The sequence below is a fragment of the Penicillium malachiteum genome (genome assembly GCF_028827825.1).
Source record: "Penicillium malachiteum strain IBT 17515 chromosome Unknown utg000005l:1.0-9002435.0:326005.0-9005861.0, whole genome shotgun sequence".
In the NCBI taxonomy this organism is placed as follows: Eukaryota; Fungi; Ascomycota; class Eurotiomycetes; order Eurotiales; family Aspergillaceae; genus Penicillium; species Penicillium malachiteum.
This window is the reverse complement of record NW_026643099.1, coordinates 1,883,649-1,904,236: the sequence shown is the minus strand read 5'-3', so window position 1 is coordinate 1,904,236 and position 20,588 is coordinate 1,883,649. Positions and strand designations below refer to the sequence as shown.

The following is a 20,588-nucleotide window of genomic DNA, read 5'->3' as shown; positions in this document are numbered from 1 at the left end:
CTGAATCCACCCGATAAAGCTTATCTCCACAGTGATCTACATGCATGAAAGGTGATAAGCTTGGATAAGATAAGTTGTATTTTTAGTTCATATCGAAAGAGGTTAGTAGAATACTATTTCATTAACGCCCCCAAGAATACATATCGGTATTTATCGTCTGGTGCTCAAATTTACTAGTCATCGGCTATAATATCAAGCCCAGCCAAGAGGTGGCGAGAGGTGGGCCGAGCCGCCAAATGACCCAAACTTGAACACGGCCCGGACTCCGCCCGGACCTCTTTTACCCCAAATAATCCATCCAGTGGATATGGGCGCCGCTCAAGGCGTGGCCAAGAACTCTTGGAATGCTTCGCCTCATTTTAGTCATCACTATGTTATCCATATCTTATCAGCATGTGCCTACTGTAGTAACGCGTATTTCGGATTTCCAATGATTGCTAGTATTTACTATCTTCACACGGAGAAAAGATGAGACTTGGATGATATCCTGTTTCACTATGGCTTTTGTCTGGGTAGTGCGAGGTGTGCACCTTGATAGGGAAGTTTAAGTTGTCGGAGCCGACCGAGGGGATATTGATGAAGCCTACTTGGGTTTTGACTCTGAAGAGGCGGAGTCATGGACATGAGAGTAGAATAGAAACATATGGAAGCAAGCAGAGTGTGAGCTTGAATGTAACTGCCCAGGTGAAAATTTAAAGGAAAGTTGAGAAGGGGGAGAAAGGAGAGCCAGGGGCAAAGTCACCATGTGACATGCGGCGTACTCTGTGGATTCTCAACGGACTTTTTTTTTCTACAAACAAATATTTGAATGCGAAGAGATGTGATAGGGATCCTAATCATATTGCAAGAACTTTGAATATACCATATGCTAAAAAAAAATTGATACGTAAAAAATAATTCTATTCAAATGGATAATATACTGTCGAGTGAAAGAAAATTGCATCTCAAGAAGCTTCTGCGTCCAAAGTCTGGGCCAAAACCATTTCATGGTAACGGCCACAATGTGCCACAAGCTCGTCGTGTGTTCCCTCCTCCACTACTTCGCCCCGATAAAGCACGAAGATGCGGTCACACTGCTTGATTGTAGATAAGCGATGGGCAACTGAGATGACTGTTCGGGTGTCATTATTCTGTGTGATGGCCTCAAAGGCCTTCTGAACCAAAGCCTCGCTTTCCGTATCAAGAGCACTGGTCGCTTCGTCGAAGAGTAAGATATCCGGCTCTCGAATCAGAGCACGGGCGATGGCAAGACGCTGTCGCTGACCTCCACTGAGTGAAATTCCATGGCCTCCAAGTTTTGTATGATAGCCCTCCGGAAGACTCATGATAAATTCGTCTATTTGGGCTAACTTGCAGGCGCGAATAACCGCTTCATCGGCTTCAGCTTCAGACTTGGATTCATCTTCACTAGTAGTAGCTTGACCGGGTAGTCGACCCAGCAAGATGTTTTCACGAATGGAGCCTTGGTACAAGATCGTGTCCTGGGAGACCAAGCCCAGGCGAGAGCGATGCTCCTGTACGTTCAGCTGCTGCATCGGAACATCCCCAATCAAAACTTGGCCCATCTCTGCATCGTAGAATCGCTCTAGGAGAGCAATAATAGTGCTCTTTCCACACCCTGACGCACCGACAATGCCGACAGACTGACCTTTATCGATCTTGAAGCTGATGTCGCGCAGTACTGGAATGTCCGGACGATTTGGGTATAAGAAGGTAACATTTTTGAACTCAATAGCAGTCTTGCTCTCTGACATGAGTGCTTGGTGGCTACCAGTCGAATTATTGATGGCTGGCTTAGATCTGCGAAGGTCGATAATATGATTGGCCGATTTGTGTGCCTTGGAGAGATCTAAGATGTGCGTTAGGGTGGGTAAAAAGGGCAGAAGGGAATTTTAACTAACCAGACGTGAATCCAAACATGAAGCCAGCAGTTTGCATGCCCATACTAATGGCAATAAAGACGATAAAGAAAGTACTGACACTGTACTCGTTCTCAGACAACAACTTCCCTCCATACCAGAAGGAAAAGGCGGAGACTGCGAGACTGATGCTCTCACTAAACGCAAATAGAAGCATGCTCAGCAGTTTATGCCGCATCTCGAGCTTGGCAGAGTCATCAAGTCTTCTTTCGTACCCATCAAGGACTTTCTGTTCGAGTGCTAGGCTTGAAACAGTTCGGATAGCGCCAACTGCTTCGGAGGCAAAGCGAGCAGCTTCCTGGTAAATGGCTGTGACGCGATCTTGATTGCTCATCTCCATCCGCATCCTGAAGTAGCCAGCGCCAAACAAAAGTGGCACGCCTAAAGCCATCACGGGGAGTGCGAGTTTCCAGCCAATGACCAGAGACAGGATACAGCATCCTAAGACATTGAAGATGACCAGGACAATTAGGGCCAGGTTGGTCGATAAAAGTAGCTGCAGGTGGAGAGGATGCGTAGAAAGACGGGTTGTCATTTCGGCAGCGCTGTGACCTTTCAAGTCAAAGAAAGCAACATCTTGATTCATCATGGCCTCAAAATATTCACGTCTATATTGACGTGTTGCGCGGAACGAACCTACGGTCCACCAATTGCCAACTCCCCAGTTGGCTACAAAGACGGCGAGACCCAACACGAAATACATGAGTGCCCAGAAACTACCTCTGTCGGTCAGGTGCTGGTCATGAGGAAGTTGTAGCGTGGAAATGCTCTTTCCAAAGAGAACAGCCTGAGCAGGGAACGCGCCACCACTACCAGCGGAGGATAGCAAGCCGGCTAAGAAGAGAAACCAGATGTGCCGCTGCTCCTTACAAATTATGATGGCAATACAGCGAACCAAAGAAAGCTTTTCCGTAAGGTCATCATCCTCGGAATATTCTTCCTTTTTGTCTTCACTTGCCTTGGCATCAACTTGGGGCATTACCACTGTGTCTTCGCCAGATGTCGATGACAAGCGAGATGAAGGTAATTCTGGAAGCTCCACATGGTATCCTTGAGAGTTGTCGACGATGGAACATTCATCATTCTGCGAGTCTTTGGAACTGTGAATGGCTTCATTGTTGGTGTCAAGGTTCTGCAGAGAGACGAGTTTATGGTACGAGCCCTTGGCTGCCAGGAGCTCTTGATGAGTGCCTTGCTCGACCACCTTTCCATGCGAGAGAACAACAATCTTATCAGCCTTTTGCACAGTTGAAAGCTTGTGCGCAATCATAATAGTGGTGCGAGATTTAGAGACATTATCCAGAGCGGCTTGGACTTTCTTCTCCGCGGTTGGATCCAGAGCCGACGTGGCCTCGTCCAAAAGAAGAATTCGGGGGTCTGATATCACGACACGGGCGATGGCAATTCGTTGTTTCTGTCCGCCACTGAGGAGACGACCACGCTCTCCAACTAAAGTGTCGTATTTATCAGGGAGATCTTGGATGAAATCATCGGCAAATGCCTGAATGCAAGCTTGACGGACGAGTTCTCGCTTCTTCACCTCAGGGAGCGAGTCCATACTGGTACCGTATAAACCATGAGCCACATTGTTATAAATGGAGTCACTAAACAGTACAGGCTCTTGCTGTACCAAGCCAACTTGATTACGTAGCCATCGAACGTTCAGATTGGTAACAGGATGGCCGCCCACCAGGACTGATCCCGATTCTGTATCGAACCAACGCTCAATCAAGCCAACGATTGTGCTTTTTCCAGATCCAGAAGAGCCAACGAGAGCGGTTGTTTTGCCTGCTTCGAAGGTGATGCTGAAGTCTCTGAGAATTGGTAGCGTTGGTCGTGAAGGATAAGCAAACGTGACGTCACGTAGCTCAACCTTACTCTCCTCAAGGACCTCGGGTTTGTGCCCTTCTTCACCGAGGGGGTCAATTTTCGATCGCCGATCCACCACCTTAAAGATTTCCTTTGCTGAGGCCGATGCTCTGGTAAAGCCGCTAAATCCCGGAGCAACATCAGATGCAGCCTGCGTTGCCAAGAGGACAGATAAAAGAACTCTAATATTCCTTGTTAACATGTCTGCAAGACTAAAATTGAGGAATATGGACGGGAAATGTTTCTTACGTTATCATGCCACCACCACCAGAGCCGATTTCACCCTCTTTCAAGAGTTTAGTACCATAGTACCAAGCTAGGGCATATGCGCAGTATGTGGTAAACATCTCGACGCTATATTGAAACCCAATGACTGGGCCTTTTGTAAGGCCAAGTCTCTCAGCCTCTGCTAGAGGAATGTCGTACTTCTGGCCCAGTCTTTTTCCGATGTCGAGTGCCGTGACCATACGCATGCTGCTCATAGCCTCTTCTGCGAGGCCGCTGGCGGAATTGTAGACTTTAAGGATCTTACCCTCAATCTTGGCGTCTACATGAAATATTTAGTTATTGATACTCATCAAAGGTTTTGAAATAAAAAGAGTTCAATAATTCTTACCAAGGCCAAAGGTGATATAGAATCCAGCGAAGAGGACAGGCAAAGTGGTGGCCGTCACCAAAGTAAGTTTCCATTGCTGAGTAAAGGCCACGACAAAACCAGCGATCAGCATCGAGATAGCTTGAATCAGGCTGCCTATCTTTTCTGTGATTCCGTTTTCGACCATATCAACGTTGGAGGAGATGGCTGTTGTGATTGCTCCGAGAGAACGCGAATCGACATAGGCAATTTCCTGTCGAAGCACAGCCTTGATGAAATGCTGGCGCAAAGCTTGGGTGGCTCTGATACCCGAAACACCAAAGCATGTCGAATGAATGTAGACAAGTACATAGCGGGCAATAAAGAGGTATACAAACCATAGCGCATTATGAGAGACGGACTTGTACAAGGTGCTCGATGATTGCTCGTTGGAGCCAAATGAATTGAATTCGTTGACGGATGAACCAAAGACCAGCGTCATACAAGGCAGTGCGGCCCCCGACGCGATCGCGGCGCAGAGTCCAACAATGCGCAACACATGATCGTAGGGGGTGGAAAATTCGTACAAAACGCGGAAAAAAGACGTCAGTGGCCCTTCATGATCGCCCTCGTTGTCTTCAGGCGCAACTGCCACGGTCACGTGGGCGCTCACACTGTCCCTGGATTTTTCATTTTGGCTGTCTGTCTCCGTCAGTATTTTTTCGCCATCGATGCTATCGCATGGCGTGGACAGAGACGTCGCTCGAGCATTGGAGTCGACAATGGTGGTCGTGACAGGTTCTTTCTTTCCCATTGGGGCAGAAAGAGAGCGAGAAAGGGGGAACACAAAGGGATATGCAGAAGGCGGCGAAGCGGAAAGACTACAAAGAAAGGAGCTCTATGTAGTACTGTTGCGTGGACGACAACGCTACAATTTTGGCTATTGTCGTCTTCTAATAAATCGGAAATTGCCCTGAAGCCGATATGGCTTGACCCATCTTGGGTCTTTGCGACTTTACTGAAAGGGGGTCTCTTTGTCGTCGCTATCATCAGAATTTGCCAGATAAGACGATTACGATTAGCTAGGTCTATGAGGTAAAATGAGTATTAAGCCATGTAACATTAAAAGGTCAACTTCCCAAGATTAGTTAGATCGTACATGGGAAGTGGGTAATGGGGCCGTGGATGCGGGTCTGATACTTTCAAGATTGTGTGCAGCCGTATTATGTATTACGGAGGTATAAGAACAGCTAGTATTGTATCGAAATATTACGCAAATATGACAGTGGGTACTGTATTTCAGTATTGCGGTATTATGGTATTACGGTACATGCCCAGGCGATATCACAGGTGACTCCGAACTCCTTGGAGCCCTAAGTTGATACTATCACGGCACGGCTGAATATACTTCGACTCTGATCTATCAGTGCTCCTCCTTTCTAACAGCTTCGCCCCTGGCTGACCTACCCCTCTTCATGTACTGATAACGAAGCCTGGAGATTCAGACCATTCCCATTGGTCACTATCCAATACTACTCTGGCCCTATCATCTGGGGCGGGCTATGCACTCATGCATGGTTTCCAGGGCTTTCCAACCTTTCCAACAGCTTGAACTGAAGTATATATAGCTTCTCTGGCAAGGTCAAAATAAACATCATCCTCTCTTCTTTCAAGTTGTTTTTTTGTCAAATCCTCCTTGGACCGCGGCTTAATTCAAGTTATCTTTTCAACTTGAACGACAAAGTCATCTTGATTTCCTTTACGCTTTTACATAAAAGTTTGTCTCTCCGATTACTGGTGTATTGCTGGTCATCATGGCACAGATTAGCAAACTCAGTGTTCTATGCGACTGGGTAACCCCTGGGGTACTCTGTCTTCTCCTTGGGTCTTGGATAGTTCTGCATTGGGTTTACAACCTCTACTTTCATCCGTTGCGAAAAATTTCCGGGGCCCAGACTGGCTGCCATGACTTCCTGCTATGAATTTTACTATGATGTCTTGCGCAATGGTCTTTACCTCCAAAAAGTCAAAGCAATGCATGAGGAATATGGTAAGTTGACCCTATATTTGTGTGTTATCCATCTCAATAGGCAACTAATTCTCGCGGCTGGGCCGAATTTAAAGGCCCTATTATCAGGGTAAACCCTCATGAGATACATATCCAAGATCCCAGTTTTTACCAGCAGATCTACACAAGCGGCACTCGTAAAATCGACAAGGATCCGTCTACTGTCAGTGGTTTCTCCGTCCCAGGCTCTGTTGCGGCGACGGTTGAACATTTCCACCACCGCAGACGACGGGGCTACATCAATCCCTACTTCTCGAAAAAAGCCATTGTGGCTCTTGAACCCGACATTCATGAGCGTATCACCGCTTTGTCTAACCGATTCCGTCAAGCTATGGCCAACGGGAACCACATCTCTTGTGACAAGTCTATCTCCGCCATGACTGCTGATATCATTCTCAAGCGATTTTATGGTCAACACTACGATTATGTCAACCAGCCTAATTTCGAATTTCCTATTCGCGACGGATTTTCTGGTGTTTCCTTGATCTTCCATCTGGCCCGTTTCGCTCCCCGCCTCATTCCAGTACTGAGGAAGCTGCCCATTCCAGTTATTAACTGCGTCCTGCCCAAGGTCGCAAACTTTTTGATCCTCGAGAAGGATATCAAAGACAAGATGGTCGCTAATCTTGCAACTGAAAAGCAGAGAAACTCTGGGAAAAAGTCTATCATTCTTGAATCTTTGGCCGACGAGCGGATTCCGGAGGAAGAGCGAACTATGAAGCGCTTAGTTGACGAAGGTCTTGTCATTACTATCGCCGGCACTGAGACCTCAGCGAGAGCTTTGTCAGTTGGAATCTTTTATCTTCTTAGTAATAAGTCTCTTATCACCAGACTACGTGAGGAGATTGCTGCGGCTGTCCCACGAGACCAGCTTCCAGAGACGTGGACCCTACAACAACTGGAGCACCTGCCTTTCCTTGTGAGTATTCATTTTTATTTATGGATAATTCTACTTAGAACTGTATTACTAACTATAACTAGACTGGTTGCGTTAAGGAGGCCCTTCGACTTTCCTTCGGGCCTATCATTCGCCTCCCCCGTATTTCTAGGGAAGAGACTCTGCAGTACAAAGAATACACCATTCCTCCTGGAGTAAGTGACACTCCTTATCAGCTCCTAATATTATAGGAAGCGGCAACTAATGGTAGTTAAAAAAAGTACCCGGTGAGTCAGTCAACTTGGATTGTTCACACAGACGCCTCAGTGTTCGTTGACCCTCTCAAATACGATCCTGAGAGATGGATCCGGGCTGCAGAGCAAGGATTCCAGCTGGACAATTTTATGGTCACCTTCACTAAGGGCAGACGCCAATGTCTTGGTATCAAGTAAGTCTCTATAAAATTTCATTTCATTATCTCTTTCTAACACCACATTCATCTTTAGCATGGCGTATGCCGAGATTTATCTCACTATGGCCCGACTGATGTACACCTTTGATATGGAGCTGTGGAACACCACCCTTCACGATTTACAGATCCACCATGTGCGTATCATTGGTAGTCCCAAGTATGACAAGGAAAGGGGCCCCACGCAAGGTGAAATCAAGGTCAAGATTCTTAACGAGAAAAAAAATGGCTTTATAGGGGATAGGATAATGACCATATATCTTATTGACGAAGGCTCAATATTGATTGCGCCTGTTCAAATACTACTTCGTTCTGACATGTCTCAAATTACTTCGAGTTGAGTTTTACTAGGAATTTCATTTTACGAGTCGTGCAGCTTCAAGGATCGAACCCCTTATTTTCTTTCGATAAACCTTCTTATTATTATTGTAAATATTTCCTGGGGTAATCTAATTGATAATTACTTCAACTTCTGTTTCATACACAGGTGCCGTTTTCGTGTGTTCATGTAAAGAAAATTACGCAGGTACGCGATGTGAAAGATTCGTTATTTTACAGTAAATACCTCAATACGCTGCTGACGCGAAATATCCATGTGGGGGGTGAAATAAGTCCCGATGTACGGACCCACGTGTGTTGATCAGGCCTCCAGACTACGCGAGATCATCACTAGCCGAATGCTTATGCTTTAGCCGACCCTATCCGATAAGGCTTCACAAACGTAAGGGATTCAGTATCATCAATAGATAGACTGCGGTAATGAAGTTTATTATAAGTTGACATTAAAATTGATAGAAAACTGTTGGCATTCACTAAATACCACTTTGCACACTCGGCATATCACCAAGCAAACATCTTATCAATTGATATTGCACTATTTTCTATAAATAATCCGAGACTCTTCCTGGATGGTATTTTGTAAACCCTACTTATTTAATATTTCCAAAGTCTCTCCGTCACAGCATCACAACTCACAATCACGGCTCCTTCGTCGAAACGATAAAAGCAATGACATACGCCAGTACCGAAGCGAAAACGAAATTGAAAAGGCCCCCATATGACCCAGAGCTCGCAGTTATTCGCGACAGCTTTCCTCCATTCGGACCAATTACCAACGAGCTCATCATTGCGCATCATGAAGATCCAACCCTTTATGGGCCGCTGCCCAGCGTGTCTGATCTTATCAAAGGACGGCCCATTGTGCATAAAAAGTGCGAGATTACAGGGTTCAAGACGGATGACCCACCAATAATCCTATCTATTTTCTCGCCAGCATCATCTGACAATATCCCAAGGCCATGTGTCTACTTCATGCATGGCGGCGGGATGATCTTTCTGAACCGCCACGTCGGTCTAGAGCAGCCCCTTGATTGGGTCATCGAGACAGGCTGCGTCCTTATTAGTGTTGAGTACCGCTTGGGTCCCGAGGACCCACAACCTGCGGCGTTACATGATTGCTACGCCGGATTATGCTGGGTTCACTCTCACGCCGATACACTGTACGTTGATCGAGACAGGATCATGGTCGCAGGGCACTCGGGTGGCTCAGGACTAGCTGCCGGAATTGCGCTGTTTGCGCGAGATCAGCATGGACCGGCTATTTGCGCACAGCTGCTAGCATGTCCCATGATTGATGACCGTAATAAAAGTGTCAGTTGTAGGCAGTTTGAAGACGAGGAGCCGTGGGATCGGAAGAGCAATATTGCTGCTTGGGCGGCTGTTTTGGAGCATCGTGGTAACGACTACGGGCGAGATGTGAGTCCGTACTTTGCTCCGGCAAGGGCGATTGATCTTGGTGGTCTTCCTACAGCATGGATAGATGTAGGGTCTACTGATGTTTTCCGCGACGAGGCTGTTTCTTATGCTTCCCGCTTGTGGGAGGCTGGTGTGCAGGCTGAGCTTCATGTATGGCCGGGAGGGTTCCATGGGTTTGACATGATGGCGCCGAACTCTGCGCTGGGGAAAAAGGCTATTCAATCCAAGATGGACTGGGTGAAGAATATTTTTCGTGTACAGATTTGACTCCGTGTATACCTTGGGCGAACGATATAAGAATATGAATAACTTAAAGCCAAAAATAAAAATAAAAAACAAAAACATACAACAGCATGTCTAAGTTGGTAGTCACCTAGCGCCCACGGATCTAGCGTGGGCGGCTCGCCGTTCTATTCAGGTCTCTCAAATTCTCAGCCCATACATCAAGAAGTAAATTTACGACGTGAAAATCTAGGTCGTCAAAACCGTAGGTGGCTCTCCTGTATTCTTTTCTTCAGGATCACATATAAGTAGATTTACTAGAAAGGGATGAAACATTCAAAATAGCCTATGTATGGTTTTCTAACAAAGTTATTGTCAAAATTCAATACTAAATTTAACCTGGAGTTATAAGTTCCCTTTTTTGGACAAGGTTCCCAAGCTGGAAAATCAATCTGAGCCAGCCCCTTTCAATAAGAAATACCCTTGTACCACTGAACTATAGATATTACAACCTGATAATTTTCCTAATCTAACCTACGGCTATAAAATCAAATATTTCATACTGCTGGTTAGCTAGCTAGCTCTTAGGTATAATCATCGGGGAACAACACCAGGGGTACATTCTAGATGATCTATAATCTTAATACAGAAAAATATTCCTAATATTCCTTTTTACTGGTATAGGATACCCAACACCTAGAAGAAAAAGTTTTTCTTCTAATAATCATCCGATGATATAACTCAGGAATGTCTTTAAAATCCTATACAACACTCTTGTAAATATAGCTTCGGGCAGTCCCTATAGTAGTAGAGACTAAATCATAATTGAATAAAGCTATAGAGCGGAGTAGGATACATAGAGACTATTAGTTTGGTCTGTGAGGTTTCTGGAGGAAAATTGTGAAATGAACTCTATTTATGGATAAAGGCGTTTACCATTTTGATATCAAAGCATCATTTTATAATTATACAAAATCACCATTTGGCGGCTCCTGGATGCGAGCCCCGATTGGCCGATCGAATATGACAATAAAACATGGAAAAGGTGGGATATCGATCACGGAAATGGCGTTGAAGAATATCGATTGGACTCAGATGACGATGACAGTGAGAGCTGGATGAGCGACGGAGGTTCCATCAGTAGCAACAGCAAGGCTCTGGCTGGTCTCCAGAAGTGTGGTACTCGACCTAACGGACCCTGGACCCCCATGCACTGCGCTGCCTAAAAGGGGTATGCTGTTGTGTTGCGCATTCTAATTGAGAGGGGCGAAGATGTGAATGCTGATGGACCGCATTCCTAGGACCCCTCTGCATTTTGCTGCTTATTTTGGATACGCAACGGCCACTTGCCTGTTACTCAACGCGGGGGTTCGCACGAACCCAAAGGCCAAGTCCGGAGCCACCTATTTGACTATAGCAGCCTGTAAAGGGCACAAAGCTATGGTGTGTTTACTTCTACAGGTCGGCACTCGCTATAATGGGGATGATAAATAGGGGACCCCGCCACTTTCACTTACTACCGAGTATAGCCACACGGCAGTAGTGGAGCTTTTACTTTAAGCCAGAACTAGTATAGACGTGAAAGATAACATGGATTAAACGCCGCTGGCTCATACCTACGAGAAAGGGTTCGTCTGTATCATGGAGCTGCTTCTTAAATCAAGAGCAAATTTAGAGTTCACATCCGTCGAAACTTTCTATTATATTCCTCCGATTTCAATCGTTGCTCGTCACAGGTTTATGAAGATTATGCGGCTACTTCTTGATACCGATGCTGATTTGACTCGGCGCGACAAGGTCTAGCGTACGCCGCTCATATATACCGCTATGTTTAGACAGGTAGAAGTTATGCGGATTCTCCTTGGTGCGGGTGTAAATAAAGACCTTCTAGATATTAAGGACCTTCTAGATATTAAGGGCCGGAAAGCGATACACTGGGCTACCGGCCCCTACAGTACCACATATTATAAAGATAGACTTAATGATAATGATAAAGACATGGAGAAACTCTTTGAGGATTACTCTCCCAAATCTGAATACGAATTTGAAGAAGAGTTTGAAGATGGGTCTACAAAAGAGTCCCTAGAAGCACCTGAAAGAGACTCTAAAGAGAAGTCTGAAGGCGAATTCAAAGATAAGATTTACTCAATTCTGCTCTCCGTACGGGCAGGTCTTGAGCCGGTCATGGACTTCTTCTTGACTCCGGTGAAGCGGTGGACAGCAGAGGTCAAAAAGAGTCAACCCCGTTGTTCCTTGCTGCGCTAATGGGCCACAAAGAAGTGGTGCAACTTCTTCTCGACCACGGCGCGGCTATTTATTCCAGAGACAGGATATATAAAACGCCACTTATAGCGGCTGCGATGTCCTACGGCGAGGAAGTCTGCCAAAATCTACTTGTAAGTAGTGCCCATGAGGATTTGAAGGATGCGAAGGGAAGGACTGTGATTGACATTCTTACCCTGGAACTGGAATTTGACGATAAAGACGACGGTGAGAGCGTGTTCTCAGGGCTATCACGAAGGAAATACGCCACGAGCAGTGCTTCCGGGGAGTCATCCAAGCCAGCGTGGCACAAACGCATGTCACAAGATGTGAAGGTCGCGGCAAACAGAATGAAGCTACCTGTCTGTTGGGGGTATGTTCTACCATAATGGCCTATTTTAACTTTACCGAGTAACCGCTAACTTTCAACCAGTATATTGACAACCGAAGGGAAAGTCGCTGCAGTAGGTTATTCCTCTCCAAGATTTTCACTGGAATCAGTAATGTTCTTTGGCAACAAGTAAGTTCTATGCCTAATGCCCAGACTCTAGGAGCCATTAAAGGATATTGGCGTCTTTTCAAGGAAGCGGATAAAATCACTAACCGAGGGAAACAAAGAAATGTTTTCAATTGAGAGCAAATGGGCTTAAGTGCGTAATCAATTATCGCATATGGGTTCATTCAAGTTGATTTAAGAGGAGATATGCAAAGAGTAAGCGTTGGTGGTATTTGCGGGCCACTTTGTCTTCCATTCCTTCGCAATATTCACCCTACATATGAGCTTATGGCCACACTTAGAGTTGGACAAAGAGTTTAGCGAGGTATCAACCTTTCCCCAAGGTACGATGAATGTTGAGCTCCGGAATTCTCCACAAATTGCTTGTCTATTTCCTCGCAGCACCTGAGTGTCATTGTTACCAGGCCAGTTACCTTGCTTGGATTAGAAGTAGATATGATATTTTTCATGGCATCCAATCCAGAGGCTAGCTCATCGGTAAAGTCAACAGTAATATCTTGACCAGTCTCATCCACTCGCTTCATCATATTTTCTATGTCTTGAAAATGCTCTTGAGATGCGGCTAGCATGGAAAGCCTCCGGGTGATATCCAGCTGGTTGTCTTGAATCAGACTCTCTGTCTCAAATAGCAGCATTTCACCGGACTCCGAGTTTAGATTTGGTAAGACTTCCGCTATTCGACGGTGTAGGCCTTGAATTGCAAGAGCCATCTTATCGTTGAGAAAGTCTACCATGGCCCTCTCTGTAGCTTGTGTTTCGTAAAATCGTATCATCTCAAGTAGATGGTATTCTTCAGCTGTTACTTTTGGCTGGGCATGTGAAGATCTTTGCTGCCGTTCAACGGCAAAAGAATAGATCTGGAAAATACTCGGAGAGAGGAGACGACCCTTTTCGAGATCCTCGGCTTTCTCGAACTTTCTCGGAAACTCGCGGCGGAGATTATTGATGAATTGCGTATACCAGAAGTCGAACCTTCCCAGTTGTTTCCGCAGCCAGGACTGGGTAATCGATCGTACAAGCCTATGCATGGTAAAAGATTTGCTACTGATCATGGTGATGAGGGCGAAATCTCTCAAAACACCGATATTGACGGCGAACTCTTGATCCGAGTCTTCCATTTCTGAGTGTGATCTTTTTTTGGTGTCGCTTTGCAGACCCGTCTGTTGCTTGGAGCTTTTCGTTAGCACGTGGAGAACGCATTCTGGGATTTCGTTGCGATCGAAGAAGCACATCAATGATAATAAATCTGCGGCAGGAGGGTGCACTCGCGCAATGTGATCGAATGAAAGTTGCCACGTTGTTGCGATGGATTTCTCTGCCTCCCAGTCTCTATTGAGTGAGTCCTCCTCGGATACTTCATGTTCTAAGAGCATGACGGCACTATGATCGCTGTTGAGGAATTTCTCAAGATACTGAGAGACTGAGCAACGTGGTGAAAAATAAGAAATGAACCCGGCTGCTTGGCTAATGGCTAATGGCAAGAAGCCAAGTTCTTTGACAAGTCTCTTTGAAGTGTCTGGGTCGCTGACTTTTGTTTTATCCCCTGGCAATATAAGTTTCTTGTGCAAAAGATCAATAGCCTCAGACTCCGGCAGGTGGTTGATCTGAATCAAGTTCCTGCGACCAACAATCTTCACAACGGCTTTTTCATTTCGACCAGTCACAACGACTGCACCCCGACTTTTTGGGATATAGTTGAGCAAGGGCTTGCGCGGCTTCTCTTGCGTTCTTGAGTCGGGTGCTGGGCGCTCACGAAGGAATCGATCGTCATCAACGTTATCGAGTATGATCACTCACTTTCTACTTTCTTCGCTATTGAGCCATGCCTCAACCAACTCGAATACATTTGTTCCAGGATCTCTCTGGCCTTGGGTTCCTGTTCGAGTCGCAATCTCTTCGAAGCTCTGCTTGAATCGGGCAGCACTCCCTGCATAGATCCAGAAGATCCATGTATGGGGATTTTGAAGCAGGAGTCGATATGAGGCTTCGATGGCCAGTTGGGACTTTCTACTGCTTGTTCAGTACAACTGGTATCCTGGTAAGAGATGTGGACTTTCGTAGATCACATACCCAATCCCGGCTAAACCTATTCTTGCTGCTGGCTGGGATAAAGCCTCGTCTATTCGCACAAGAATTTCTGGGCGATCAACAAAATCTGGGTCTCTAGGAAATGGAACCGTCGATGATGGACTTGGACGAGCCTTCTCACGGGCTTCGCTCGTATCGTTAGCTTAGCAAGAATTACCAGTGGGCCTCATGGACATCCCTTGGGCGAAAATCCCGCTCGTCGTACCTGTGAAAATGGCTGATATGTTTCCGCTATTTTGTCCAACTGTAAGGCCAAAGTTGGGACCATAAAATGAGCTCGAGTTTGAGGCCATACTTTCTAGGTAATGTAGCATGAACGCGTGAGGGCAGTGGGTCTAATAGAGGAGACAAAGCGGAGAAGATTAGCAGAATCCATGGTTCGGACAAGTCATCGGTTGCTTGTATCTGCTGCCATTGGTAGATCAAATAACAGTTCTCATTGGTTAATACTTGCCATGCGAGCGGCGTGGGCAATGCACATCGATAACAATCGTCGAATTTCCATTCGGACTCATCCCAACTCAGTCACCTACGGGTCCCTCAACTCCACCAAACCAGCCAAATTTTGTTGCACATCGCCATATGCCCCTTAAATATGTATAGATCCATTAATAATATTAATACCTATGCCTATAGCGGATACTAATTTACTAAAATCAGCATCTGGTTTAACTAGACCCTCTCTTAATCAAGGTAGCAAAGTCATCCGATAACGTATATGGGGAACCAGTATCTTTTTATTCTAGTAATATCACTACACCCGGGTAGAAAAGGTACCCCAGCCCAGACCAAATTGTCGTGATTGCAACAACGTATCTACAGAGCAGACGTTAGCATGCCGAGGGGAGGGCCACGTCAGCGCTTCAGCCACGTGCAGGATAATTAGGTGCAAAATAGTGGTGTTCAGGACATTCAGGGTGAACAGGCTGAAGGGGCTGAAGAGTAGGGTGGCAAGAGGCAATTTCCGGACGGATCAAAAAATAGAAACAAAAAAACATACAACAGTCAGGATTCGCATGTGGTCACCCACCATACTACTAACTGACCGGCGTGTGGCTTAAGTACGGCTGAGCGGACGGGAAGCCCTGTTCTCCACACCCTGTGGTCGTATGTAGGAGACCCGACATTCAAGTAGATTCTGTCGGGACCTTTGAATAACCCAGGGGCTCAAGGCCAGCGCCAAAGTTGAAGCTGTCTGGCATCCTGGGCGACTGGAGGAGAATTCGCAAGTCAACTGGGAAGAAAGAAAAGCTCGATTTTAAGTTTCACCACAATTCAATTGGACTCACCTGGGCAATTCGGCTGCATTATCTGATTCTTCGTTACCACTAAGTCAGAAGCACCGGTTCAAGTTGCCCTCCAGGGCTGTTATCTAACTCGCGAGGTCATACCAGCAGCTATGTACTCCGTACCAGAAACATGATTCCAGCAGTAGTTTGGGAGGGATCATGTAGTCCTAGGATCTTAAAAAAAAGCCTTGCATGCCGATGAAGTGCGCATGTGGCTGCCTGAGCGTCCAGTCTGATAAGAACGAGGTAGAATTAACCGACGGACTTGCGTACACACGCAGCACATTTATGTTGTACCCTATGTACACTTGGTCTATCCAGATGTGTTGCGCATTTTTTGTAAAGCAGCATTCGAGACCTCCTCGGCTCCTTTGGTCTGGTCCCCTGATTCCAATCTCACCTCACATACTCAAGTGCTGGTATTACTACTAATATAACTCAACCAGTTGACCTTCAGCTAGTATATCTAGGAAGTAAGCTCACTATGAGATAATAGCAAACCGAACTTCGAACATTGGACATTTCTTTACCAATAACAGACAAATCATCATTCGTCCATTTATCAAGACAGATTTATTTAGCTGAATAGCATAAGATGATATCCGTAGATTTGGCTTCTGAGGCTTGACCCTTAACTACCTTGGGATCAGTCGCCTTTGAATCAGCATCCTCATCAGCCTTTTTGGGCGCGGGCTTTGAGTCTTTTGAGTCCTTGATATCCGGCTTTGCCTTCACATCGTCAGGCTTCGCTTTTTTATCATCGGGCTTTGCCTTTGTATAGGGTGACTTTGCTTTCGCATCATCAGGTTTGGCTTTCGGAGCAATCATTGGAATTGTCCTGGGTGCTGTTGTTTTTCTCTCCAATTTTGGTCCTTGCCTTTACTTGGTCCAAGCTGCGCGCATGGCTTTTGCGCCGACGATACCCGCAGAATAATGAGCCTGAGCTGATGTTATTAGATGATAGATCAAGGCCAGAAAGTACTACCTTCTCAGGTACAGGCTCTGTGAGGGCAGATAATACTGCGTCATACGAGAATGATGATCTACCGAGTATTTCAAGCTCTACGCATCAGGGGGGGCACCCCCACGTAGACATTCATTTACAAATGCAATACACTTTTCTATCTCATTGCCCCATCATACTTAAATGTTCCTCAGCTGGTTTATCCTCTTTTCAACAAGGCGCCAAAGCTCATGATTTCTGTCCACATCGCGATCCAATTCCAAGAGTAGATTCCGCAATCTATCTTCTACTCCTTCCTTATCAGGTCGTAGCCTTTGTGATAATTCTCCATGATGACTCTCACAATTCAATATCATCTCCTGGGCGTCTAACAGTGTCGAGTATATATGTGCTTGTCTCTCTTGACCAGGGAAACCAGCTTCTGTGGCGAGCTGCATAGCTTTGGCACATAGGCGTCGGGCATTTCGAATGTAAGTCAGTTTCTCTTTATTAGTAGAGCTTGTGCCTTTACTCAAATCACAATAACAGTCAACCATTCCCAGATTTGCGGGCGTCTGGTGCCGAATCTTGGGATTATGCGATTTCTCTGATTTATCTAGGGCTTGCCGAAACAAAGTAGTTGCATATTGCGTCTGGCTTCTATACTTGGAATTTAAACGAGAACTCTTTGCTACTGCCGGAATCTCTTCAACCTCCTGCCTGGTATTATCTGAACCGGGCCCTGTATTATCATGTGGATAATAAGGCGAGACAGGAGCTGGGGACATGCTGTGAGAGGAGTGGCTTGGTTATCCTGATTGTGTTATGAAATAATTGTATTAAACTGAATGTATATTATAAGCGGCAGCAGTACTTCTATTTGATACTATAGGATTCCTGATCTGTATGACCCTACTTATAGGCCTAGGGTGGATTTGGCTGATATGATATTCTAGAGCTATGCCCTGGTCATTATGACCAATTTGTGGGACCCTTTATTGCTCTAAGGGTATGCTAATACTTAACTAAGGTAAACTTATTTGAGATAAATTATTCTGTTCTATGGATGAATATTAATTGGCAGAATGTGTTATACTAGTAAGATAAAAGACAAACATATGGGGTTATAAAGCTAGCTATAGCCGTAAGATCAATGTACCTATACCCACCTTACTTTCTAGGTGTACTTCATCAAGGATATCTCTTATAGCCCTAAGAAACTCCCTTTAGCTATTCTTATTTGTCAGCAATTCAGGCTGATTCTCTGCCTGAATTCCTGGGACCAAAAGTGGCTCTTTTGGTCTTGACAGACTACAATGTCTAATGCAGTAGGCGGTCGCCAATGGGATGTATCAACAGGTCTGGTTTTCTCATTCTGATAATTACGCACATAAATTCTGCCTGGAGATCACCTGATCGGTCATGTGATCCATTCTGGTTCGACCAATCAGAGCTCTCCATTCAATAGTGGTTTGAACTAACCCAATTGGGCTAGTTCTGCACCCGTGTTCTGTCAGGTCTAAAGATTGTGCTGACTAATTCATCCCGCGATCAAGCATTTTGTTGCGGAATGAATGGCTATTGTTTTGATCTGATCCATCAGATCAAAGATCATCTTCTCTCGTCCGAGAAGATTCGCAACCCGAACCCCGTTGTTGAGACCAATGGTTACAAGATGAGATGAAAGACTTGATCATTTCGGATTCCGTGGATCTTTCATCCCATGTTCTGAGACCTTTGGTCTTATGTTTATCTGTTTAGTCTAATGTTCTATAAAACCTGATCTTACCCCTTAGTTAGTTGGGCATCGAATTCAATCTTTTTGGGATCAGTAGTATCTTTGTTTGATTCTTTCCTTCCATTCCATCCTAAGTTTGGATCCAGCTTGGTCATATTTCATTCCATCTGATCCGTGTTGTCTGATCTTTTGGTCTTATCTTTACCCTTTCCTCCGAAGGGTTCCCTGTAGCTTGGTGCCCCTGTTCAGCTGACATCCTCTGCGTGACGTCATCACCTTTGGTCCTGTCTTCCCCACGCTGAAATGTCCCCTGGCAGGTTAATAAACAGTCTTGATTTGTGAGAGCTCTCAGATCTAATAATAGGACTTATAGGTTCTTGTGATCAAACTATTGTAGTAATTAACATTCTTAATAAGTGTAGCCTAGATGAGCGCAATGAGTTGATTGGTGAGATAGCCCCCACCCTTTCTATTGCGCACTCGCCCTTCTCACACTTGGTCGCGTGACGCTAGAGCGGCATTTAAAAAATTCTTTACTCACGATATTTAAGCATATAAGCTATCTTTCCCAAATACATAGTACATACGACCATAGGGTGTGGAGAACAGGGCTTCCCGTCCGCTCAGCCGTACTTAAGCCACACGCCGGTCAGTTAGTAGTATGGTGGGTGACCACATGCGAATCCTGACTGTTGTATGTCTGTTTTTTTATACTCGTTGATTATTTAGGGAATCTCCCTTGCCGCCCTATTATTCGGGTATTCAGGCTGTGTTAGGGTGGTACCCTGAATAAATAGCCTGGATATTATTGAAGGTACTGTTTTGTACCCAAATACACATACCCACTGACCCACCCGGCCATCACCCCAACAACCACCCCCTGTTCATTTTTTCTTCCTACACACCACCCATGGCACCTACAGGTGCGAAAAATAGCTCATTTCGACGGCCAGGGGCTGAGCTATCTAGGGAGGATAGGGCTGCTATAGTAAGTGCTTATAAGGCTGGTAAAACACAGACTGCACTAGCTACTGATTATAGATACCCATAGAAGACTATATATAACATGATAAAACATCACAAAAAATTCAACACATATAGCTCACAGCCTTATACTGGTAGGCCCCCCTAAATTTGATAATAGGGACTATTAAACTATCTATATAACAGCCTGTCGGAACCCCTTTTGGTCTTATAGGGACCTTGGTTCTTCAATCCCAGGTAATCCTAGTCGATCTACAGTGCGATCAATCCTTAAAGGATTTAGCCAAGTAAAACGACGGACTAAGGCAAAAATCCCAATTGGAATTGGCCTAGCTAGGGCCCAAAAGCGGTTTGCAATCAAATGGAAGACTGAATTTAGGTCTGATTAGGTGGAAAATTGGATCTTTTCAGATGAATGTTCAGTGATGTGGAATTCAAATATAGGCCTAGGATGGTGTTTGCAATATCAGAACGAGGGATGTCAGCCTGATCTAGTGAATTCCAAGGTTCATGTGAAAGATATATCTCAAATGGTTTGGGGTGCTATTTGGCTTGGTGGAAGGTCTGATTTGATTCTAATGAAGCGTGATAAGGTGAAAAATCGGGTAAGAGGCTATATTGCAAGATCTTATATCAAAGCTCTTGAAGAAGGCCTTCTTCTGATCTATAAGCCTAATTCGGTCTTTCAGCAAGATAATGCACGTGTTCATACAGCTTATCTTACCCAGGAGTGGTTTGAAACTCATGGGATTTATGTGGAAGATTGGCCTTCCCATTCACCTGATTTAGATCCAATTGAGCCTGTATGAGGGATGTTAAAACGGAAGCTAGAAAGGATGTTCCCAGAGCTATAGCATATGGGAAGATCCAAGGCTGATTGGGCTTATTTGTGAGAGAAAGTGCCAGATTAGGGTGGCACCTGGTGGTTAGGTGAATCAGGAAGATATCGGTGATAAGTCAGGTAGTATTTAGTACTTTCCAATACAATAAGAACTAATACTTGAAGAACTTGGA

At 45.3% G+C, this 20,588-nt stretch overlaps 6 protein-coding genes across 6 annotated transcripts; 3 read left to right on the top strand and 3 right to left on the bottom strand.

Moving 5' to 3' along the window:
- Window positions 1–944: 944 nt before the first annotated feature.
- On the bottom strand, window positions 945–5,176 carry N7483_010735 (uncharacterized protein; the record flags this gene model as incomplete). Its single annotated transcript, XM_057094162.1, has 4 exons — window positions 945–1,849; window positions 1,902–3,970; window positions 4,038–4,335; window positions 4,405–5,176. The coding sequence occupies 4 exons, from the start codon at window positions 5,174–5,176 to the stop codon at window positions 945–947; spliced, it is 4,044 nt and encodes a 1,347-aa protein (XP_056940133.1).
- A 1,220-nt stretch (window positions 5,177–6,396) lies between these two features.
- N7483_010734 (cytochrome P450) lies at window positions 6,397–8,117 on the top strand (the record flags this gene model as incomplete). The annotated part of the gene is made up of 5 exons (XM_057094161.1): window positions 6,397–6,412; window positions 6,487–7,349; window positions 7,412–7,522; window positions 7,589–7,755; window positions 7,814–8,117. 5 exons carry the CDS (start codon window positions 6,397–6,399, stop codon window positions 8,115–8,117), a joined length of 1,461 nt encoding a protein of 486 aa, XP_056940132.1.
- A 667-nt stretch (window positions 8,118–8,784) lies between these two features.
- Window positions 8,785–9,798, top strand: N7483_010733 (alpha/beta hydrolase; the record flags this gene model as incomplete). The annotated part of the gene is made up of 1 exon (XM_057094160.1): window positions 8,785–9,798. One exon carries the CDS (start codon window positions 8,785–8,787, stop codon window positions 9,796–9,798), a length of 1,014 nt encoding a protein of 337 aa, XP_056940131.1.
- Window positions 9,799–11,580: 1,782 nt separating this feature from the next.
- On the top strand, window positions 11,581–12,665 carry N7483_010732 (uncharacterized protein; the record flags this gene model as incomplete). The annotated part of the gene is made up of 5 exons (XM_057094159.1): window positions 11,581–11,707; window positions 11,750–11,989; window positions 12,106–12,388; window positions 12,449–12,479; window positions 12,567–12,665. 5 exons carry the CDS (start codon window positions 11,581–11,583, stop codon window positions 12,663–12,665), a joined length of 780 nt encoding a protein of 259 aa, XP_056940130.1.
- Window positions 12,666–12,828: 163 nt separating this feature from the next.
- N7483_010731 (uncharacterized protein) lies at window positions 12,829–14,913 on the bottom strand (the record flags this gene model as incomplete). The annotated part of the gene is made up of 4 exons (XM_057094158.1): window positions 12,829–14,260; window positions 14,330–14,539; window positions 14,603–14,762; window positions 14,826–14,913. The coding sequence occupies 4 exons, from the start codon at window positions 14,911–14,913 to the stop codon at window positions 12,829–12,831; spliced, it is 1,890 nt and encodes a 629-aa protein (XP_056940129.1).
- Window positions 14,914–16,482: 1,569 nt separating this feature from the next.
- On the bottom strand, window positions 16,483–16,737 carry N7483_010730 (uncharacterized protein; the record flags this gene model as incomplete). The annotated part of the gene is made up of 1 exon (XM_057094157.1): window positions 16,483–16,737. The coding sequence occupies one exon, from the start codon at window positions 16,735–16,737 to the stop codon at window positions 16,483–16,485; it is 255 nt and encodes an 84-aa protein (XP_056940128.1).
- Window positions 16,738–20,588: the final 3,851 nt, after the last annotated feature.